The 22,356-nt window shown below is 40.1% G+C and overlaps 1 protein-coding gene and 1 long non-coding RNA gene across 19 annotated transcripts in view; one reads left to right on the top strand and one right to left on the bottom strand.

Annotated features, from left to right (window-relative positions):
• LOC106883957 (uncharacterized) overlaps positions 1-22,356 on the bottom strand; it is an 87,755-nt gene that overhangs the window by 21,531 nt on the left and 43,868 nt on the right. For 10 of the 17 annotated variants that reach the window (XM_089338980.1, XM_089338969.1, XM_089338974.1 and 7 more), the window contains 4 exons: positions 12,261-12,526; positions 11,393-11,514; positions 9,591-9,732; positions 7,959-8,968 (listed from right to left, as the gene is read on the bottom strand). In XM_089338980.1, coding sequence (XP_089195106.1) covers positions 7,959-8,968; positions 9,591-9,732; positions 11,393-11,514; positions 12,261-12,501 — 1,515 coding nt within the window. In that variant the 5' untranslated portion in view covers positions 12,502-12,526. Of the gene's footprint in view, positions 1-6,650; positions 6,780-7,958; positions 8,969-9,590; positions 9,733-11,392; positions 11,515-12,260; positions 12,527-16,008; positions 16,358-17,112; positions 17,135-22,356 lie in introns of those variants that run through there. The other 7 variants (XM_089338972.1, XM_089338977.1, XM_089338982.1 and 4 more) reach the window with 5 other exon arrangements.
• The window catches only part of LOC128250472 (uncharacterized), a 59,247-nt gene continuing 54,169 nt past the window's right edge, over positions 17,279-22,356 (top strand). Inside the window, exons 1-2 of one of the 2 annotated variants that reach the window (XR_016237781.1) lie at positions 17,279-17,592; positions 19,473-19,639. This is a non-coding gene — a long non-coding RNA (uncharacterized LOC128250472). Of the gene's footprint in view, positions 17,593-19,472; positions 19,776-22,356 lie in introns of those variants that run through there. The other variant, XR_008266496.2, reaches the window with a different exon arrangement.

The following is a 22,356-nucleotide window of genomic DNA, read 5'->3' as shown; positions in this document are numbered from 1 at the left end:
CGACCAAAGCCTTGTGAATGGATTTGGTAGACGGAAACGGAAAGAAGACCGTCGTATATATGTATATGTATATATATGTATATATACGTATATATATATATATATATATATATATACACATATGTATATATATATATGTATATATATATATATGTATATATATATATATGTATATATGTGTGTGTTTGTGTGTCTGTGTTTGTTCCCCCAACATCGCTTGATAACCGATGCTGGTGTGTTTGCGTCCCTGTAACTTAGCGGTTCGGCAAAAGAGACCGATATAATAAGTACTAGGCTTACAAAGAATAAGTCCTGGGGTCGATTTGCTCGACTAAAGTCGGTACTCCAGCATGGCCGCAGTCAAATGACTTGAAACAAGTAAAAGAGTAAAGAGAGTAATATACCGAAAGTTACAACAGAAATGCCTATTTATAACATTACTTGTATGAAGAAAGGAAAAAATGTAATTGAACTTCATCAAGTCTATTTATAAATGACAAAGCATTAATAAAATAATCTGAATTTCGTTAGAGTTGACTGATTTGATAGCAGCAACTTGCAGACGGTGTTACTAGACAACTGTCTACCTTTACAAAACATCCCCAACTCCCATTCTGTCAAATATCAATAAATATATATTAAACTGTCCCAGTGGGAGCCAACTATAACTATAAATTAATTATTAGCCTGGTAATGTAGCAACATGCCATCACTTGCCATATTTCAATTAAAAGTTTAGCCAGATATTTAAGAGTAGTATAAGATAATTACTCTAGCTGTACCATATCTCTAGGAAAGAAATCAAGTTGTATGTAACCCTTTAGCATTTAAACTTGTCATATCTGGCACAAATATCTATCTGATTTATGTTCAAACGGGCAGGATCTTGCCTCTCGCATCTACTCTACAATATGGTTCTAAAAATATACACTCATATCATAAGAATCTCGAAGCTGCAAGATACAAGATGCATGCAAGAGGGTTTTGGATTTTTTCGGGATAGATATTTATTAGTTTGAAAGAAGTACAAAATAGGGTCTACTGAATTCAGTGCCCTTGTTGTAGTGCTCCCGCCACTTAATGAAGGCCCTCCAAAAGTGAAGATGTTCAGGACACTTGTTACAGCTTCCTTCGTCTTCATCTTCTCAATGTCTTCAAAACGACTGCCCCTGAGGATCTCCTTCGGCTTGGAGAACAACCAAAAATCACAGGGGTCAAGGTCTGGACCGTAGTTAGGGTGAGAGACAGCATTGCTATCCATTTCTGTCAAGTAGTTGGTTACCAGGATGGAAATATGAACTGGAGTATTGTTCCGGTGCAGGTGCCACCAATCCGAATGGAAAAGCTCTGGCCTTTTGCTACGAAATCTCTTCCTCAACTCCATCTAAACCTCCACAAAGTACACTTTGTTGACCATCTGGCCAGAGGGAACCCCAGTGGATATCAATGATGCCCTTGCAGTCGAAAAAGGGAATCACTGCAAGTTTACCGATGGACTTACTTTGTCTGGCCTTCTTGGGTCTGGAGAAACCACAATGCTTCCATTGGACACTTTGTCTCTTGGACTCTGGATCATTACAGTAGGTCCTGATTTCGTCGCCTGTCACCAGAAACTCAAGTACTCTTGGATTGGAGCTAATAAGCTCGACCGTCTTCCTACTGTCGCCAACGCACCTTTCCTTCTGTTCGTTACTGAGCACTCTGGTAACAAACTTTGCACAAATTTTGCGCGTATTCAGATTTTCATGAATAATTCTGTGAACAATTGCCACACTAACACTAAAGCGTATGCTTAGACACACGTCGGTTCTTCATCCAGAAAATTGCGAATTTTCTTAACTACCTCCGATTGGTCTGGTTTCCCACTCCTACCATTTCTCACCTACACTCTACTCTCCTTGAATCTCTTGTGCCAGTGAAAGGCAGTTGCCTGGCTCATGCAGTCTGGAATGTCTCATAAGTTTCTGTTGCGTCATCCAGACACGACCATGCATTCATACATTTGTACACCGTAAGGGTACCGTCGGTACATACGGCGTGACTAAGGCATTTTTTGACCAGGAGGACCCTATCCATTTCCAAGTGAGCCATAAACGATTTCTTCCAGCAAGAGCAAAAGAGACGGAGAGAAAAAGTGAGATATCAAAATGAAAGGACCCTAGTAGAGGATTTCTACTATATTTTATCTCCCACACCCGCACCACTGGAGGACGAAAGACAAAGTTAACCTGGGTGGAATTCGAACTCAAAGTGCAGGGACCCGGAATGATTACTGCAAAACAATCATTCGGGCGCTTTTAACAATTCTATCAACTAGCCTCTACACACACACACACACACAGATTTCACAAATACTATACACCCGCATATCTACATTTTCCCTTCCTTACAACAACAAAAAACAACAATACGTCTTCCCCCTAACACCTACCTCCACCCTTCACTTCGTCTATTACGCTTCTACACCCATCACAAAGTCAACCCCCCCATTTACATCCTTCATTCTTACCACCACCAGCGCTGCCACCGGCGTCATCACAGACCTGCAAGCTCCTCAACCTTCCCCCCTTCGCCATCATCATCATCATCATCATCATCAGCCAACTTACTTTCATGCACCATCCAACACCACCACCATCACAAGGAACAGCAACTGCAACAACAACAATGTGAATGGTAAGCCCTTCAACGAAAGCCTACAGCATGTATAATATCAAAAGATGTATATGTGTATGTGTTTGTGTGTATGTACGTGTATGTAAGTATATATATATATATATATACATATATATACATATATATATATATATATATATATATATATATATATATATACATATATATATACATATATACATATATATACATATATATATATATATACATATATATATACATATATACATATATATACATATATACATATATATACATATATACATATATATACATATATACATATATATACATATATACATACATATATACATATATATACATATATATATATATATATATACACATATATAAATACTCCCAAATGTATACATGCATCGAACTCTTAAATATATTTCCTGGGTATATATATACATATTTTACCAAATCCTTTTTGTTATAACAACGTTGTAAACTGTTTCAAACATATTCTTATTATTATTATCAAAGAATGTATATATGTATTTTGATACTTAAACTGTTTCTAACATTTTCTATTATTATCAAAGAATATGTATATGTATTTTTCCATATATGTATTTTCATACTTACACTGTTTTTAACATTTTCATCTTATTATCAGAGAATGTGTGATAATCAGTATGTAACACTACAAAGCTCATACAAAGCTTTATACTTTAAATATATTCCTCTTATTATCATCAAAGAATGTATATATGCATTTTAATACTCAAACTGTTTTTTTAACATTTTCTATTATTCTCAAAGACTTTTGATAATCTTTTTCTAAAAAAGTGAAACCGGTTAAGTAAATAAATATCTTTAAAATAAGTGCATTTTCAAACCTTCTTTCATATATATTTCCACCCGTACGGTATTCCACAACTTTACTTTATTATATATATATATATATATATATATATATATATATATATATATATATATATATATGTGTGTGTGTGTGTGTGTGTGTGTGTGTGTGTGTGTGTGTGTGTGTGTGTGTGTGTGTGTGTGTGTGTGTGTACACACATATACATACTCACACATGTATACACAGAGACAAATATGTATATGTATATTTTTTATGCGCTCTTTTAAAGCCTAGCCAGGCTCATGGGCCCAGTTTCCCGGTTTCTATGGCGTATCTGTTCCCCCACCCCCACCCCGCAGCCTTTCTCAAGAAACAGGAAGACAGAGTGAGAGAAAGTTGGGGTGAAAGAATACAACAGGGGTAGCCTCCACCCGCTGCCGGAATCTCGTAGAGCTTTTAGGTGTTTTCGCTCAATAAACACTCACAACGCGATCCTCCGACCGCGAGTTCGCTGCCCTAACCACTGGGCCATTGCGCCTCCACGTATATATATATATATATATATACTTATTTATATATATAGATAGATATTTACATATATATATAGATAGATAGATAGATATGTATATATTTACATGTATATATATATATATATATATATATATATATATATATATATATATATATATATATATATATATACACATACATACAGAGAGAGAGGGGGGTTAGAGGGGGAGAGAGAGACAGGAAGAGAGACAGACAGACAGACAGACATACAGACAGACATACAGACAGACAGAAAGAGAGAGAAAGAGATAGAAACAGGCAGATAGACAGAGACGTACTTATATATAACCTCTATCAACCATCACCACCACCACTGCTGACAACAACAACAACAACAACAGCACCACCAATGACAGCAATAACTTATCTAAGAAACTTTATTTAACGTTTTCATTCGTCAGATTTAAATATTTAAAAAGACGTTCAGATGTTTTCAATGAATTGATATAATTACAGATAAGGCATAACGAAGCCCTGACTAACCCCTAATTTACCAGACGATGTGTCTTTCTCTCTCCTCCATTCTTAGTACTCTTCTTTTTAGTACCCCTTTTTACCACCACTCATATTACCATCACTACTACCATGATCCCTTTCGTTATGACATGTACATGCGAAATTCATAGTCATCGTTGATGCTGTTGTTGTTATTGTCGCTGTTGTTTAATCTCCAAGCGAGCCTTGATCCAGCGGTTCCAAGATCAAAAGCGTTTCAGTCCTGAGATGGATTTCAAAAGTGATTTAGTTTCACGTTTCAGTGAGGAAGGTAAAATGTTTAGAAGAGAAATGATCCAGGGTATAGGAACACGTTGTGCTTCAATATCAAAGCAAAACATCAAGTGGCGTTTTGGGAACACACACACACACACACACAGTGTATGTATGTATGTTTGTATGTATATCATTAAAAAACTAAATGCGCCCTTTTAAAGCCTAGCCAGGTTTATGGGCCCGGTTTCCCGGTTCCACTGGTGTATGTGTCCCCCAGCTGGACGGGAGGCCAGTCCACCGCAGCGTCACTCATTTTTGCCAGCTGAGTGGACTGGAGCAACGTGAAACGAAGTGTTTTGCTCAAGAACACAACGCGTCGCCCGTTCCAGGAATCGAAACCACAATCTTGCGATCATGATGCTGACTCCCTAACCACTAAGCCACGCGCCTCCACATGTATATCATTATTCAGTTTTAATTCAAGATTTCTTACCAATAGAGAAAGAATCGGTTTCTAACCTAGATCCAAGACTCCATTGGTATTTCAACATCATCAGAGCCATTTTTGCATGTATGTATGTATATTGTACGTATATAAGTGTGTGTGTGTGTGTGTGTGTGTGTGTGTGTGTGTGTGTGTGTGTGTGTGTGTGTGTGTGTGTGTGTGTGTTTGCCACAGATGCTGTAATTGCAGGCAACACTATTGACGGCTTGACGGCCCAGATGTCACCTGAGGCAAATTCAACATCAACCCTCTCTCAGCAATTTATATGCAAAGGTCTATGTGGAAACTAAAAAGAAGCTCGCCGTTTTTATACGTATGTGGATATATATATATATATATATATATACATACAATACGGAGTGTTGAGAAGTTTTTGGCTTTAAGGATATCGCGAAAGACCTTGTTGGAGGCCCAAGCATCCGATTTCTTTTACAGGGCTTAGAAAAATTGAAAAGCCGCTGCAATAACTCCGTGAATTTGAGAGGTGAATATGTTGAATGAAAGGAGAATTAACTGATCTTCCTGTATTTTCTTTTATCCAAAGAGAAGAACTTTTCAACACACCCTCATACATAAAATTATATAGTTTACGTGTGTGTATGTATTAGTGTGTACGTGTGTGTGGGCATTTGCTTACATTTGAGTTCTACGGAAGTCGCGAGCTATGAGCGGTTTCGCTGTTGCCATTTCTGTCAACAAATCGTCCGCATGCAGTGCGCCTTCGAAGATATCTAAATTAAGGGATTCCCTTACATGAAAAACAAGTAACGGGTTAGCGACAGGAATGCATCCGGCTGTAAAACAATACCTCAATAACATATACGTCTAACTCATGTTAGCATGAAAAAAGTTACGGACTTCAAAACGTACAAAAGGAGCGGACAGGAAGTATATATATATATATATATATATATATATATATATATATATATATATATTAAGGGCATTACTACACATAAATGCCTCACGCTACGAGGGACTCTTAAAGTCAAAACTACTATAATAAATACATTTGATAAATACATTAATAACAAATACATTTTGATGTGTCTTGATTATGCCTGCACTGACGATTAGAAAGTGCATTTTGTGCACTAATTATGAAATCATATGATATGCGGCTGAATCTGTTTTTAAGGAGCTCGCTTCTAGAGTTGCATTCCTTCGCGTTCGGTACACTGTATTTATTACGGTAGTTTTGACTTTAAGAGTCCCTCGTAGCGTGAGGCATTTATGTGTAGTAATGCTCTTAATATAAATAAATATATTTAAAGGGAATAATTATAATTTTTCTCTTATGAGGTTTTTTTCACGCTGACTACTTGATAAATTCTTATAAAGATTTTACCCTATTTTAAATTATATATATATATATATACATATATATATTGTTTAAGAGAAAAAAAGAAGCGTTGACAATGACTGCGAAGTTGCGGTTTCGATGCCTTCACGAGACGAAGAGATCAATTGCACTGGAACTTTGAAGTCACTGTCAAATTTTTCCTCCTGAAAATAAAATGAATGTGGTACTCTCAGCCTAAGTATTGAATGATCCTTCGACTAATATCTAAGTGATATATACATATATATATATATATATGTATATATATATATATATATATATATATAAGCTGAAAGGCAAATAAAGTAGAAAGCTGCAGGCGTTGTGTGTACGTGTGCGCGCGTGCATGCTATACCTTGTGATGCAAAAATGGATTCGATAATGCCGTCTTGAACCCTTGAACAGATGCATGCATGCATATATATATATATATATATATATATATATATATATATATATATATATATATATACATAATATATATATACACACACACACATGCACACACGCACGCACACATATACATATATTTATATATGTATGTATATATATGTATATAGATATATGTGTGAATGTGTATGTATCTTTGTATGTATAATATATATATGTACATAGGTACATGTGTGTGTGTGTGTGTAAAACAACAACTGAAAAGTGAGTGAGCATGTGAGTGAAGAACTGAAAGATTCTTGTGAATAATGATTGAAGGAATAGTTAGAAATTAGTGATTGATTGATTAAATTTGCTTTATTTCTTTAATGTGTTCGTGAATGCACTGCAAGCTTGCTCGTGAATTAGGCCAGTGGATGCAGCATTCAAGTTCTAAAAAGCAATATTTCATTCGTCATGGCCCGTAACCACACGGGGCCCCGTTACCATATAGGGCCCGTTACCGTACGAAACCCGTTACCACACGTGGCCTGTTGCGCCTAACAATGAACTCTTTGTTCATTGCTTTCTCTATTTCCAAGTAAGGTTTTTGATCTCGCCATTGTATTGCCTGTCTACAACTTTCCTGTCTCGTCGTATTAATCTGTCAACTGTGCTTCAAACATGGTACCCCTTTTTGCAGCTAAACCCGCTGAACTGTTTACATTTTGGAGGGAATCTTTTTACTATTATTATTATTTGCGAGGGACACGGCGTAGAATAGGCCTTCCGGGGATATGCATTACATACATGCACCGGGTTGCTCGTTGGGCCACTGTTACATGCACAATGTTTTTATGCCAAGTGCGTCATTTGAACCAGTATCTCATCACTGATGACAGAAGCTTAAGACTCTTTTAGTGCGAAAGCAAAATCAAAATAAGAACAAGAGCAACAACAGAAAACAACATTACCTTTTTGTCGAGTTGTCTGGCTTTCAGGCTGTCGATACGAGCTTGAGGAGTGTTGAGAGTTTTCTTGTGAAACTGTATCCCGATATCGTTGTTCCTCAAAGGGCTGCTGGCTGTTTTACTTTCAACGCTGTCAGGTTCAGCATCGTTCTCGTCGATGTCTTCCAGTGTGTTTGAGTTCAATTTCAAGTTACTTCCGTCCTCGCCCATCGATGTACTCCCGCTACCGCGGCTTGCGTTCGTGTCCTGCTCATCCTCATCATCACCACCTCCTTGCGAGACGATACCTTCGTTCGACTGCGTGAAATCGTCCTCTCCGTTCAGCATCATTGAACCTTTACCTTCGATCTCATCCGCATTTTCGCCTTCCTCCCCTTCATCTCCATCTTCTTCCTTCTCGCCGTTTTCCTTCACTTCATCTTCCTCCGCCTCCTCCGCGTTCGTCTCATCTGCCTCCTTGCCATCCACACTGTTCTTTTGTTCTTCGTTTTCTTCGTTCTCTTCGTTTTCTTCGTTCTCTTCGTCATTATCACGTGACGCTTCTTGCGCTTCCTCTTCAGTATTCTCCAAAGAACCAACTTTCCTTCGACCTTCTTCGTCTACTTCGTCCGATTCCCCGTCCCCTTCAGCATCCCCAACCCCATCCCCATCAGCTTCCCCTTCTCCTTCGTCATCTGCTTCCTCCCCATCAGCTGTCGCTTTACGACTGCTCGCTTCGTTCTCGGAGGCATCGATTTGACTCGCCTCGTTCTGACTTGCCTCTTCGACATTTGTGTCCAATGAAGCTGTCCTGCTCACCTGCGTAGCCACAGATTCCATGGGTAATGAAAGGTTCGCCAGATCACTGAGATTGCGAATCTCCTCTTCGTTTATCTGAGATGCCAATTCGCTCTCTTCTCGCTCAATTTCTTTTTCGATTTTGATAATACTTGGTGATTCCAACCCAAACTTGTAGCCAATTCTTGCCAGTTCCAGTAAACACACAACCACTGGTTTTTCTTGTCTGTGGCACACTGTATGAAAAAAATATAAACAGAGATATAAATAATATTATGAATTTATTATCTCGTTAATAAAATAGACAGTAGTTTTCAATTTAGATAATTATTTTACATACACATACAGGTATACATTTATTGGTTTCAAATTTTGACACAAGGCCAGAAATTTCGTGGAATGGGGCTAAATCGCTTAGATTCACCCTAGTGCTCAGCTATTTTATCGATCCCGAAAGAATAAAAGCTAAAGTCGACCTCGGCGGAATTTGAACTCAGAACATAACGACATACGAAATGTCGCTAAACATTGAGGGATGCGTCTAATAATGACGGTACTGTTCGTCCAGGATTGTTGATCTGGTGATTTACCTGAACAAAGATGTCTTTTTTTTTTTTTTTTTTGCTTTATTCTAGTTGCTTCAGTCAGTGGATGCAGCCAAGATGGAGCATCTCCTTGAAGGAAGAATTTAATCAACGAAGGATGGAACGCTTTTGATTATAGGGTTACTCAGCCAGTGCTGTAGAGGTCCAAACAACCGCACCACCACCGCTACTACTACCACCACTACCAACTACAACTACTACTTCAGCAACAACAGTAACAGCAGCAACAACAACAACAAAAAGGGGGACTTACCGAGATCCTCCGATTCAAACATGCAGCCCTCGTTAATACCAAAATCACGGCACCAACGTAGAAACGTGGCAGCATTGTCTCTGGCGAACCAGGTCCCAGATTTGGCGCTTTCTCTGTAGCGGAACTTTAGTCTTGGTATGGGCTGCAAAGAAGAAGGACAGCTGGAATAGTATAGTGATTAGGGAGGTACTTCTGGGAGCTTGTGTCATATAGGGGATAAGAGAATGAAGGTGAGGTGGGGGGATAAACCGAGAGACAGACAGACAGACAGATAGATAGATAGATAGATAGATAGATATGTTTCTTTATTAGCCACACAGGGCTGAACACAGAGGGGACAAGTCACAAAGTAGAGCTTTTCTTTCGGGGAGGAGAAGGAAGGAAAAAAATTGAGTGGGGGGTATGTTTTCCATTAAAAATGGATCGTAAAAAATGAGAAAAAATAGATAGAGAGAGAGAGAGAGAGAGAGAGAGAGAGAGAGAGAGAGAGAGAGAGACAGACAGACAGACAGACAGACAGACAGACAGGCAGACAGACAGGCAGACAGACAGACAGACAGACAGACAGACAGACAAATATTTGAAAACAATAAAAAATTAAACAAGATGAATCAACCCAACAGGGGACCTTTAGGTCCTCGTGGGAAAACCCACAAAAGCCACGGGGGCTTCTCCTTTTATTCCTTTCACACTGGCCATTCTTCCAGTATTCACCCACCTATCAACAAACTTGCTAGAAGGCAACACTTCCCTCTCCAGCCTCAGCTTCCTTTTCAAGTGAAACTTGAAGAAGTTGATGAGGGCTTGGCCAAAGAGGAAAATGCCTGACTTTAGCCCTTTCAGACGAGTCCGATGCAATACTAGTCACTGGTTCTCATTGCTTCTGATCTTAACTGATTGGAAGTGTTATCATATGCATGTTTTGTTTTGGTATAAAAGATGGGTTACAGCAAATATTCTGCACAATACCATAGATTTGCTTGTCAGTTGTTTGACCTTAACCAGTTGAGCATGTCCCTTAGTGGCTGACGATATGTGCATCTCTGATCAGGGGCAGACGTAGTGGGAAAGCATCATAGCCATGTGTTGAGGGGAATTTTTTGAGGTTTGAATAATTCATCTCTGGAAACATGAGTCTTTCATTAAAATATCCTTAAACAAACCTTATTCAGAGACCTTTTGAGTGGGATGGGCTACTCGACCCGAAAAAAGTTGTAACTGGGTCCCACCTGCAAGGTCATGTGCTGTTTATCTTGATATCAGATCGCCATGTTGAGCAGATATAGTTGTGATGCACGTGCTTGGTGACAATTATCAGACGGGTAGTCATGATGGGTATGTTGGGCTTCGTATATTTGTACCTCAGTGTCACTTTGAATGCATACACTGCTCTCTTCCTCAATAATAATAGTGGTTTCTAATCTTGGAACAAGGCCAGCAATTTTTGAGGGAAGGGGGATTAGTCGATTTTATCGACTGCAGTATTTTACTGGCATATCACTTTATTGATCCCAAAGGGCTGAAAGGTGAGGTTGACCTTGGTAATGTTTGAACTCCTCAAATACAATTTTTCACACCACCCACCTAACGATTACACACACACACACACACACACACACACATATGCCAGTCCCCGTTCAATTCCGCTTCCAGACACGGATTCACTCTTTCACTTGCATCTACAGACCTTCCACATTCTCGATTCTTGTTAAACACGTCACTGGAACAGTACTTCCACCTGGGGCCAGAAGAAATGCTACAAAGCATTTCGTCCGATTGAGTGAATACATCTGTCATCTTACCTCTGTGTACTTCCCTTCTTTGTATGCGGCTTCAGCCTTTAATTGGATAAGGTGTGCCAGCCGGCAGAGGGCAGCACCATTGTCGAGGGCCTCCATAAAGGTTTCGGTCGTTATTGTAAGGTCTGAAAGACAAAGAAGGATTAAACAGACGTCTCTTTCTCATTCCCTTTTTGCTTCTCTCTTTCTTTCTTTCTTCTGATGACAGATTAACACCCGAAACGTTAACATGCATTCTCTTTCTTTTAAAATGTTAAGCTAGTGTACTATTTACCAAATTTTGTTTCTCCTGTGTTATCCTTTTATTGTTCATTATATTTACACACACACACACACACACACCACACAAGCACACATATATATGCATATATATACATATATGTGTGTGTGTGTGTGTGTGTGTGTGCGCGTGTGTGTGTGTGTGTGTAAAAATCATATCCAAGTACGGGCAAGGATGAAAGTAAATCAGAACAATCAGGCTGTGAAACGGCTATCATCTGACATGATGAGGTAATCACCATCATATGTATGCATACATACATACATACATACATACAAAAATACCCTGTTGTTGATGTTGAAATTCCAATGAAGGAGCCTTGGATCCACGTTGGAAACCGATTTTTTCTCTATTGGCAAGGAATCTTGAAATAAAACTGATCAATGACATACATACATACATGCATATGTGCGTATGTATATTCAAATTCCTTATAGTTTAGTCGGCGGTAAAGCGTAGTGCCCTTAACTCCATTCTTCCCTGATGCATTCGGGAGGAAGAGAGATAACTTTCCGCAGACGAAACGGAAGCCCAACGCTCTAACGACCCACGCACATACATACACAACTTTAATATCATAAAATGCCTCACCCAGAATCCTCTGCAGCCAATCGGCTAGGTCCTCCTTCAACGGAACCAAGCTCTCGGCTTGCTGCTCAGCTCGACGGCTTTCATATTCTTCGTCAACAGCGGGGTAGAAGTCCAGTTTATTACCCACCCCGCTGTCGGCGTCTCCATTGACAAGACTGAATGCCATGTTGATTGGTTCAACCTCGGATTCTTCGATGAGGGGTGAACATAGAATTGTGTCGAGCGACGTCGGTGAATGCATGCTCTAGCCAGCCGGATGGCGCCACCTGGAATTAGATAGATAAATAGTTTAGATAGATAGATTTATTTTATTAGCCACACAGGGCTCAACATAGATGGGACAAATACAATGTATAGTTTTTTCTTTTCGACGGGGACGAAAATAAAGTTTAAAAATATTAAAATGGGGATAACGATGAAAAGGCATCGAGAAAACATTTGAGGTATGTACAAAAAAAAAATTACAAAAATTTCCCAATAAATGGGGAGGTTATCCGTGGAAAGAAAAACCTACGGAAAAGACCACGGTAACCTCGGTCCTTAATAGATAGATAGATAGATAGATAGATAGATAGATAGATTTAATATTTTGTTGCGTGGCCTCTCCAAAATGTACGTATGGACCCTCAGGGGTCATACAGAACCCAGTTGAGAACCCCTGGACTTAACCCTTCAAGGCAGTGCCGCTGATATCAACTTTGTCTTTCATCGATACGGATTGGATAAGAAAGAAATCGATCTGAATGTTTCTGACCCTGTATTACCATGGTGTTCGTGTGTGTCTCTGCGTGAGTGTGTGTGTGTGTGTGTGTGTGTGTGTGTGTGTGTGTGTGTGTGTCTTTGCTTGTGTTTGTGTGTTGTCTCTGCGTGTGTGCTTGTGTGTGTTTGCGTGAGTGTTTGTGTGTTTCTCTGCATGTGTGTTTGTGTGTGTTTATCTGTGTATGCATGTGCTTTTGTGAGAGGATGCCAATGTGTAACTCTGTGTATGTGTGTGTGTGGGAGGGTGTTTGTGTATGTGTGTGTGTGCGTGTGTATGTGTTGGTACGTTAGAACTTAAGTGTTATGTGCGTTTCAATGTGTCAGTGTGTGTGCGTGGTGGAGGCGGCGTTTCTATGTTTGTGTACGTATGTGCGTGTGTATGTACGTGATACGTGCGAAAGTCTGTATATAATAGTATGTGCGTATGTGTGTGTATGCGTGAAGTGCGTGTGCGCGCACGCGTTTCTTTGTACACATTGCATGCTCGTGTTGTCGCAGCAGCAGCAGCAACAGCAGCAGCAGCAGCAGCAGTAGTAGTAATAGTAGTAGTAGTAGTTTCGGATACAATTTTAGGTTAACGATGTGTAGTATTTTTTTTGGTTTTGTGGGTGGGTGTTGTTTATTCATTTTTGTGTGTGATGTTCTCATAAATCCCCTTCCTGGCCCAGCAAACAAAATGGGAAAGGGTTTGATGCCCATGTTTGTGAGCCTCGTGAATGCCACTGTGGATCCACTGTATATTCTTTCGGCCTCCAACCACTATCATGCTGTCATGGTGCTGGTCGCCTTCCATGCCATGGTGCCCTTAACAAGATCATAAAGTATGGCCCAGACGCCGTAGGTTCCCTTTCGTAGCACGAGCCAGCGGGGCTGGACAAAGTGGGGCGGTAAAAGACCATATATGACAATTTTCCCATTCCGTGGTGACAGACACGTGATCTGGTATACCACATGCTGTGGTACCTTTTCCAGCGGCAACTTGGTGAGGTCAGCCTCCCGCCCAGGCTCCGCTGCTTCTCCGGCTGAGAAAAAACGCAAACCGCCACGGTATCGGTCGCTTTCCGACAGGTATACGGTCGAGCTTGTTACTGTTGAGACCTCTAGCGTTCTTGGCCCCTAGACCATATCCCTGCTCACCGCTGTCCGGGCAGAGATTGCTGCCTGTAATTGCAGGCCCTGTGAGTCAGAGTGGCTGTTTCGGCGCATCTCTCTCGGAATCCTCTGCCTTTTCATACATAATGTAACTTCTATGATATTATCCACTGTATCCATCGTTTTGAAGACGATAGGAAGATATGGCTGCTATTTCGGCACTACTTAAATACAGAGGCCCCGCTCAAATACAGAGGTCCCGGATGCATCTACGTAACGATGTTTTTACAGTGCACACTCGTTAGGGTTAGGGTTAGTTTTAGGGTTAGAGTTACTTGGGGTTAGTTTTTAGGGTTAGGGTAGATGCGCCGGGACCTCTGTATTTGAGTAGTACCGCTATTTCTACAATACCTAGCGACCACATAACAGCCTTGGTGTGTATAAATGTATGCGCGCGCGTCTGTGTGTGTGCATGTGTGCGTGCGAGTTTGCATATAGGTGTGTGTGTGTGTGTGTATGAGTGCGAGTGTCTATCTGTATAGATGTGTGTGAATGCGTATAATGTAAGTGTGTATATATAAGTGTAGGCGTATTAGTACATGTAACTGCGTTTTCGGTATATATGTTTCGGTGTGTGTGATTGTGTGCATGTGTGATTGTGTGTATGTGCATGACTATGTGTATAAGTGTGTACGTGAGTGTACAAGTGTTTGCATATATGTTTGTGTTTATGAGTGTGTGTATATATATATATATGAATGTATGCATAAATGTATGAAAGTGTGGGTTTATAAGTGTATGTGCGTATAGGTGTAAACAAGTATATGTGTGTGTGTGTGTGTGTGTATTTGTGTGTAGAAGTGTGTGTATATAAGTGCGTGTGTGTTTGCATGTGTGTGTGTGTGTGTTTGCGTGTGTATAAGCATGTGTAAGTGTGTGTATAAGTGGTGTGTATGTACGTGTATAAAGGTATGTATATGTAGGTATGTGTGTGCATTAGTGTATCAATGTGTACAAGTACGTGAATGTGTGTGTATGTGTACACGAGTATATACATGAATATGTATGAGCTTGTATGTATGTTTGTGTGTGTATTGTGCGTCTATGTGCGAATATGTATAGATGTGTGTATGTGTCTGTTCTGCGTATGTGTGTGTATGTGATCGTGTATGTATATGTTTTGTGCGTGTATGTGTATTTGTGAATGTGTGTATGTATGTGTGCGTAAGCTGTATGCGTGTGTATGTGTGAATGAATGTATTTTCATGTATATGTGTGTGTGTGTGAATGTGTTTTTGCATGTGTACGTATGTATGAATATGTGTGTGCTGTATGTGTATGTATGAATGTAAGTGCGTGTGCTGTGTATGTGTGTGCTGTGTTTGTGCATGTGTGTGCATGTGCCGTGTGTGCATATATGTGCGTATGTGCATATGTGCATCCGTGTGTGTATGCATGTGTGCATGTATGCATGTGGGTATGTGCATATGTGTAAGTATGTGTGTATGAATGTGTGTATGTATGTGTGTGTACGTATGTGCGCATGTATGTGTGTGTGTATGTGCATATGTATGTGTGAGTGTATGTATGTGTACAGATATGTACGTGTGTATGTGCATATGTTTATGCATGTGTATGTGTGCATGTATATGTGTGTATGTGTGCGTGTATATGTGTGTGTGTGCGTGTGCGTGTATATGTGTGAATGTGTGCATGTATGTGTGTATGTGTGCATGTGCGCATGTATGTATGTGTGTATGTGCATATGTATATGTGTGAGTATGTATGTGTACAGATATGTACGTATGTATGTGCATATGTTTATGCATGTGTGTATGTGTGCATGCATATGCGTGTATGTGTGCGTGTATATGTGTGTGCGTGTGTTGTGCATTACCTTCTCTCCTGGATATTCCAAAGCAACAATAACATTCTCATCACAATAACAATGATAACTTGTTGCTGTTTCTTCGGACAGTGTCCATAGCTGACCAAATATTACGTGTTGACGACTGTGGTAGTGGTAGTGGTAGTGGTGGTGGTGGTGGTGGTGGTGTTGTTAATTGGGTAATGACGATTCGTTCCGTGTATGCTTATAAACAAAGCGAACGAGGGTTCAAATTCTATATGGAATCATCTCAGTTGAACAGCTACGACAGCTTAGTGTGCGTAGTGCGGTTGCGAAGGTGTAGACATTAAATGGCGTCTCATATCACCGCCGCCGCCGCCGACGCAACAGCAGCAGCAGCAGTAATAGTGGTTGTGGTGGTGGCGACGGCGAAGGCAGCAGGAGCAGCAATAGCGGTGGCGTTGTGTTGGCTGGTACAGAAGTAGTGGTGGTGGAGGTGGAAGTAGTAGTAGTAGTGGTGGTGGTAGTGGTTGTGGTGGTTGGAGGAGGAGGAGGGGTTTTGCATGCATATTTAGCTTTCAACTAAGTTTTGGCTTTTACCATTTCGTCAACGCTTTAAGACGCCACAATCTCTCACCATTGTTCCACCGACGAAGAGGCGTTCAACAGATTTATTTCACCAGTGAAAAATGTCTTAGACAGAAAGAGAGAGTGGGGAGAGGGAGAGAGAGAGAGAGACAGAGAAAGAGGGGAGAAAGAGAGAGAGAGTGGGGAGAGAGACAAAGAGGGAGACAGACAGACGGACAGATAGAGACGATCCAAAACTATTTGTCAAATAGTCAACGCCGTTTTCATTCTCAGTTAAAATCCTGCTTTTGGTCGTCTTTTTGTGTTTCGTACTTTTCGAAGATCGAGGAGAACAATAAAATATACTAAAAGAAAGAGTATTGGAACGGCTATCCCTACCTTAAAAGGGAAGAAAAGGGAGAATAGAACAGGAGAAGAGAGATGTGTGACAAAAATGTTTCTAAAACAATTGAAATTTTCGAAAAAAAAAATCTAGAATCGTAATTCCGGTTGTACGAAACACAGTAATATTAAAAGACAAACAAAGCTATGAGAAAGAAAAAATGCAATTTCTGTGTCTTTTACCTGTTTTTTTCCAAAATGGGGTAGTCCGAAATTCCATCAACATAAAATACACAATTATATTGACAGAGATGAAGGAAGGAAGAGGAAAAGAATCTCTGTTCTTTTCCTTTCCACCATAAAGTGTGAAGGCGTATGGCTCAGTGATTAGAGAATTCGGCTCACGAACGTAAACGTCATTCCCGAGTTCGATTCCCGGCGACGCGTTGTATCCTTGTACAAGACACTTTATTTCAAGATTTTCCAGTCCACTCAGCTGACGAAAATTAGTTGTACCTGTAATTCAAAAGGGCCAGCCTTGTCACAATCTGTGTCACGCTGAATCTTCTTGAGAACTACGTTGTTAAAGTTACGCGTGTCTGTGGAGTGCTCAGCCCTCAGCCACTTGCACGTTAATTTCACGAGCAGGCTGTTCCATTGATTGGATCAACTGGAACCCTCTACGCTGAAACCGATGGAGTACCAGGTTTTTAACCCCTTAAGGTAGTAATACCTATTCCAAAAACTCTTTCATATAAAGTACTTCCACAGGGATACTAAAAAAAACATGCAGAATATGAAAACGAATCCAGTATCCCTTTTCCCTCTTCTAACCCCATGAGGTCATAACAGCTATCGTGGAGGCGCAATGGCCCAGTGGTTAGGACAGCGGACTCGCGGTCATAGGATCGCGGATTCGATTCCCAGACCGGGCGTTGTGAGTGTTTATTGAGCAAAACACCTAAATTTCCATGAGGCTTCGGCAGGGGATGGTGGCGAACCCTGCTGTACTCTTTCACCACAACTTTCTCTCACTCTTACTTCCTGTTTCTCTTGTACCTGTAATTCAAAGGGCCAGCCTTGTCACACTGTGTCACGCTGAATCTCCCCCCCCCCGAGAACTACGATAAGGGTACACGTGTCTGTGGATTGTTCAGCCACTTGCCCGTTAATTTCACAAGCAAGCTGTTCCGTTGATCGGAACAACTGGAACCCTCGACGTCGTAACCGTCGGAGTGCCAACCAATAACAGCTATCCCTAAACTCCCACAGAAGTACTCACAAAAATTAAGAAAGCTCTCTGAATTCCGTGCCCATTTTCTTCCCCTTGAGGCTGTGGTATCTCTCCTAAAATTCCTCCATATAAGGTACTCCTTTGGAACGACTTAATGGTCGCATGTAATCTGTTCTGTAGTTTTGTTATTATTTCAATTTTTTGAAGAAGGTTGAATGTGATTCGAGAGCGATTTAGCTGCCATTTCAAGCAACTTAAATGCCAGGTCCCTCATTGTTTTGTAAAGGCTGCATTGTGCGTGATTGTTGTTGTTATTGTAGTTGTCTTTATCGTCGTCGTCGTCGTCATTGTTGTTGTTTAGGTCCAAATCAGATCTGGTACAACAGAGCTTTAATCAAACATGTATCCGTCATGCTCATCTTGTCATTTTATTTAGGCACAATGTAGCTAGGACTCAGTTATGTAATGTAACATCTTTCTACGCTGTGGTTAATTCTTTTATTCCTTTTACTCGTTTCAGTCATTAGACTGCGGCCAAACTGGAGCACCGCGTTGAGGAGTTTTAGTCGCACGAATCGACCCCATTATTTTGTATTATTTTTTTGTAAGGCCTGGTACTTACTCTATTGCTCTCTTTTGCCGAACCGCTAAGCTATGGGGACATAAAAACATCAACACTGGTTGTCATGTTAAGCGGTGAAGGGGGACAAATACATACACAAAGACACAAACACGCGCACAAGCACACATACTCACACACACACACACACACACACACACGCATCGTGTATATATATATATATATATATATATATATATATATATATATATACACACACACACAAATACATTTAAATAATAAGGGTGATAAATTGGATATTAATTTAATTAATACCAATTTAAATTTAAAACCATTAAGCACGCTAATCTTAGAAGAAGAAGAAGAAGAAGAAGAAGAAGAAGAAGAAGAGTTATAACGAACTTACCAAGTTTACTCCAAGCATTTGAAATAGTGAATCAAAAATAAGACTGACGATAAACAAGCGATGATAATTATGCCAACACATCATACAGCACATTGAATTGTTTTTCAGTATGTATGTATGTATGTACGTATGTAAGGGTTGGATATTGATACGTTACATTTTATCGCTAATTGAAGGAGTATGTATCCAGTACATGTTATAGAATATATAAAGATTGTTGTTCTCGTCTGACAATCAGTGTGGGGTGAAACTTGAGTTACGAGAATGCAATACAATTTAAAGAAACTAGATGTGTTCGTGTACACATGTGTATGTATGTGTGTGGCGGGAGGAGGAGGTGAATCGTTCAGCAAGTATTTCTCTCTTGATTAAAACATTTCCAGATGAAAAAAAGAACAGAAGAAAAAGCCGCGTGCCAACAGTGATCTGAACCCCGTGTTTGATTCTTGCTTATGTGAAGACGAACTCAACTTCTTCGATTTAACACTCTTAATAAAACATAAGTCCGAGAAAATCAGCTGGGAGTCAACTTCGACAAAAATTATATTATGTAAGTTTGGATAACAGTTGCTTCCTTTTTTTCTTTCTTTCTTCCTTTTTTTTTTTTTGTTTGATGCCGAGCGTTCAAGAGAAATCTAATGTCTCGAGTTGCCCATTCAAATAAAACAAATAAAATATGCAATCTCTTCACTTTGGTTTATTCGGAAGTTATGTATAATGCCCTCGTTACTGATTTGTCTGAAAACAAGTCCATTCTCTTCGCTACAGAGTTTTGTATGAAACTGTGAGCGATCCCTTTATAACTTTGTCTGACATTGGGAACAGTTTGTACGCTTAAAGTAGCGAGCAATATTTTCTTTATAGCTTTATCTGATGCTTCGAGCAATTTCTTAGTTATTCCTTGGTCTGATGTTGCGAGCAATTTATTCGCTATAAAGCTTTGTCTGAAATTGCGAGCAATCTCTTATCTATAGTTTAGCCTGTAACAGCAAGCAATTTCTTCTTTATAGATTTGCCTGGAATTGAGAGCAATCCCTACATTATAGCTTAACCTGAAGTTGCGGGAACTGAATCTTAAGTACAATATTTTGTTTGGCGACGTTTCTTTCGTTAAGACGTAATATGTCATTCAACCAACTGGACACGATCACAATCTATTTATTTATTGTTTGAAAGCAAGAAGACAAATGCGATGACCGCTCGAACTTAAACCCCAGTGTCCAAGATAAATAAGAACATGACAGATTGTGTTTGCTTTTATGATTACTTCTTGATCGATCTACAACATTTAAAGATTGTCATCATTACTCCCCCCTCTCTCCTTCTCCATTTTTCGTTACCTTCTTCGCACTCATTCTACTTTTCTACTTTTACTTTTATCCTTCAACGGTCTTGTTTTCCACATCTACCTTCTTCTTCCTCCTCCTCCTTCCCTTCTCATCTTTCTTCGTCTGATCATCATCATCCACTTTGTTCTCCCTCTTCCTTCTCTTCTGCTTCTCCTTTTCCTCTGCCTCCACTTCTCCCTCTTCTTTTTCTATCTCTCCCTTCTGTTTCCCTTTTTTCTTTCTTTTACTCCTCTTCCTCCTTCTTCTTCTTATTCATCGTCTTATACGCCTTCCCTAGTCTCACCCACCTTACCACTTCTACTATTGTAATTTTTTCTTCATCTGTCCTTTCCCTTCACCACCAACCACTAGTCTTCCAACAACCAAACTTCTTATCTCTCCCGCCCCACCCACTGTATGCAGACACACATACACACACAGAGCAACAACATGTAATCCTCTACAACTACAACCAGGAAAACCGATCAAAACATCGCAAGGTAAATAACCCTGTTTATCCAACTTGCTTCAATTAATTACATTCTGTCTTAGAGAACAACCAAATTTAGACACTAACTGTCACAGCGTTGATTTGTTACGTCAAACACTTTGTTTATTTTGGCTATTTTCAGATGAACACCCTGGTTTATTTAATGGTCACGTTTGACTGACTGATGAATACGTTGGTCTTTCTGGTGTTGGCGGTGGTGGTGGTGTTGGTGTTGTTAGTGCTAGTGATGGTGTTGTGATTGATGGTGGTGGTAGTGGTGATGGTGGTTTTAGGTGACAGAGCTGTTGCACCATTACCATTCTTGATATTTTGATCTTGGTTTTTTCTTGGTTAGGTTTGACTGACCGATGGACACGTTGGTCTTGCTGGTATTATTTTAGTTGTTCTTGCAGTTGTTGTTCGGCGGCGGCGGCGGCGGCTGAGAAGATAGGGGCGGCGGCGGCGGTGGTTGTGATGCTGGTGGTATGGCTGCTGGCGTTGTAATTATGATTATCGCTAATTTTGTTAGTTGGTATTCCCTATGTTGTTGGTGGCGGTGGCAAATTTTGTATTTTCATTTTGACGTTATAATTGTAGTTGTTATTGTAGTAGTAGTAGTAGTAGTAGTAGCAGCAGCAGTGGAATGATATATGTATAAATACACGTATATATAATATAGCGGTTCGGCATAAGAGACCGATAGAATTAGTACCAGGCTTAAAAAAATAAGTACTGGGGTCGATTCATTCGACAAGAATTCTTCAAGGCGGTGCCCCAGCATGGCCGCAGTCTAATGACTGAAACAAATAAAAGATAAAAGATAATATTTTCACGCGTTCCTTTCTTCATTCTGCCGCCCGAAGAAATGAATGCATGAATATGATCCACCCGATGTCCATGGATACTATGGACTACACTGTAATCATCCCCTGGAATACGGATTATCATGGTAATAAACATGTGATTTCAGGAAACGCGCGTAGCGATGCGTTAACATTTTAATAAATTAAGGCGGCGAGCTGGCAGAAACATTAGCACGCCGGGCGAAATGCTTGGCGGTATTTCGTCTGCCGTTACGTTCTGAGTTCAAATTCCGCCGAGGTCGACTTTTCCTTTCATCCTTTCGGGGTTGATAAATTAAGTACCAGTTACGCACTGGGGTCGATGTAATCGACTTAATCCCCTTGTCTGTCCTTGTTTGTCCCCTCTATGTTTAACCCCTTGTGGGCAATAAAGAAATAAGAAACGTTAGCACGCCGGGCGAAAAGCTTAGCGGTACTTCGTCTGTCTTTATGTTCTGAGTTCAAATTTCACCGACGTCGACTTTGCCTTTCGGGGCCGATAAATTAAGTACCAGTTGCGTACTGGGGTCGATCTAATCGACTGGCCCCCTCCCCCATAATTTCGGGCCTTCTGCCCAGAACTGAAAAGAATATATATGTATTTTTA

This window comes from Octopus bimaculoides, chromosome 21, assembly GCF_046866305.1.
Source record: "Octopus bimaculoides isolate indiv1 chromosome 21, ASM4686630v1, whole genome shotgun sequence".
Classification (NCBI taxonomy): domain Eukaryota; kingdom Metazoa; phylum Mollusca; class Cephalopoda; order Octopoda; family Octopodidae; genus Octopus; species Octopus bimaculoides.
The sequence above is the reverse complement of the archived record's forward strand: the minus strand, read 5'-3'. Positions and strand labels throughout refer to the sequence as shown.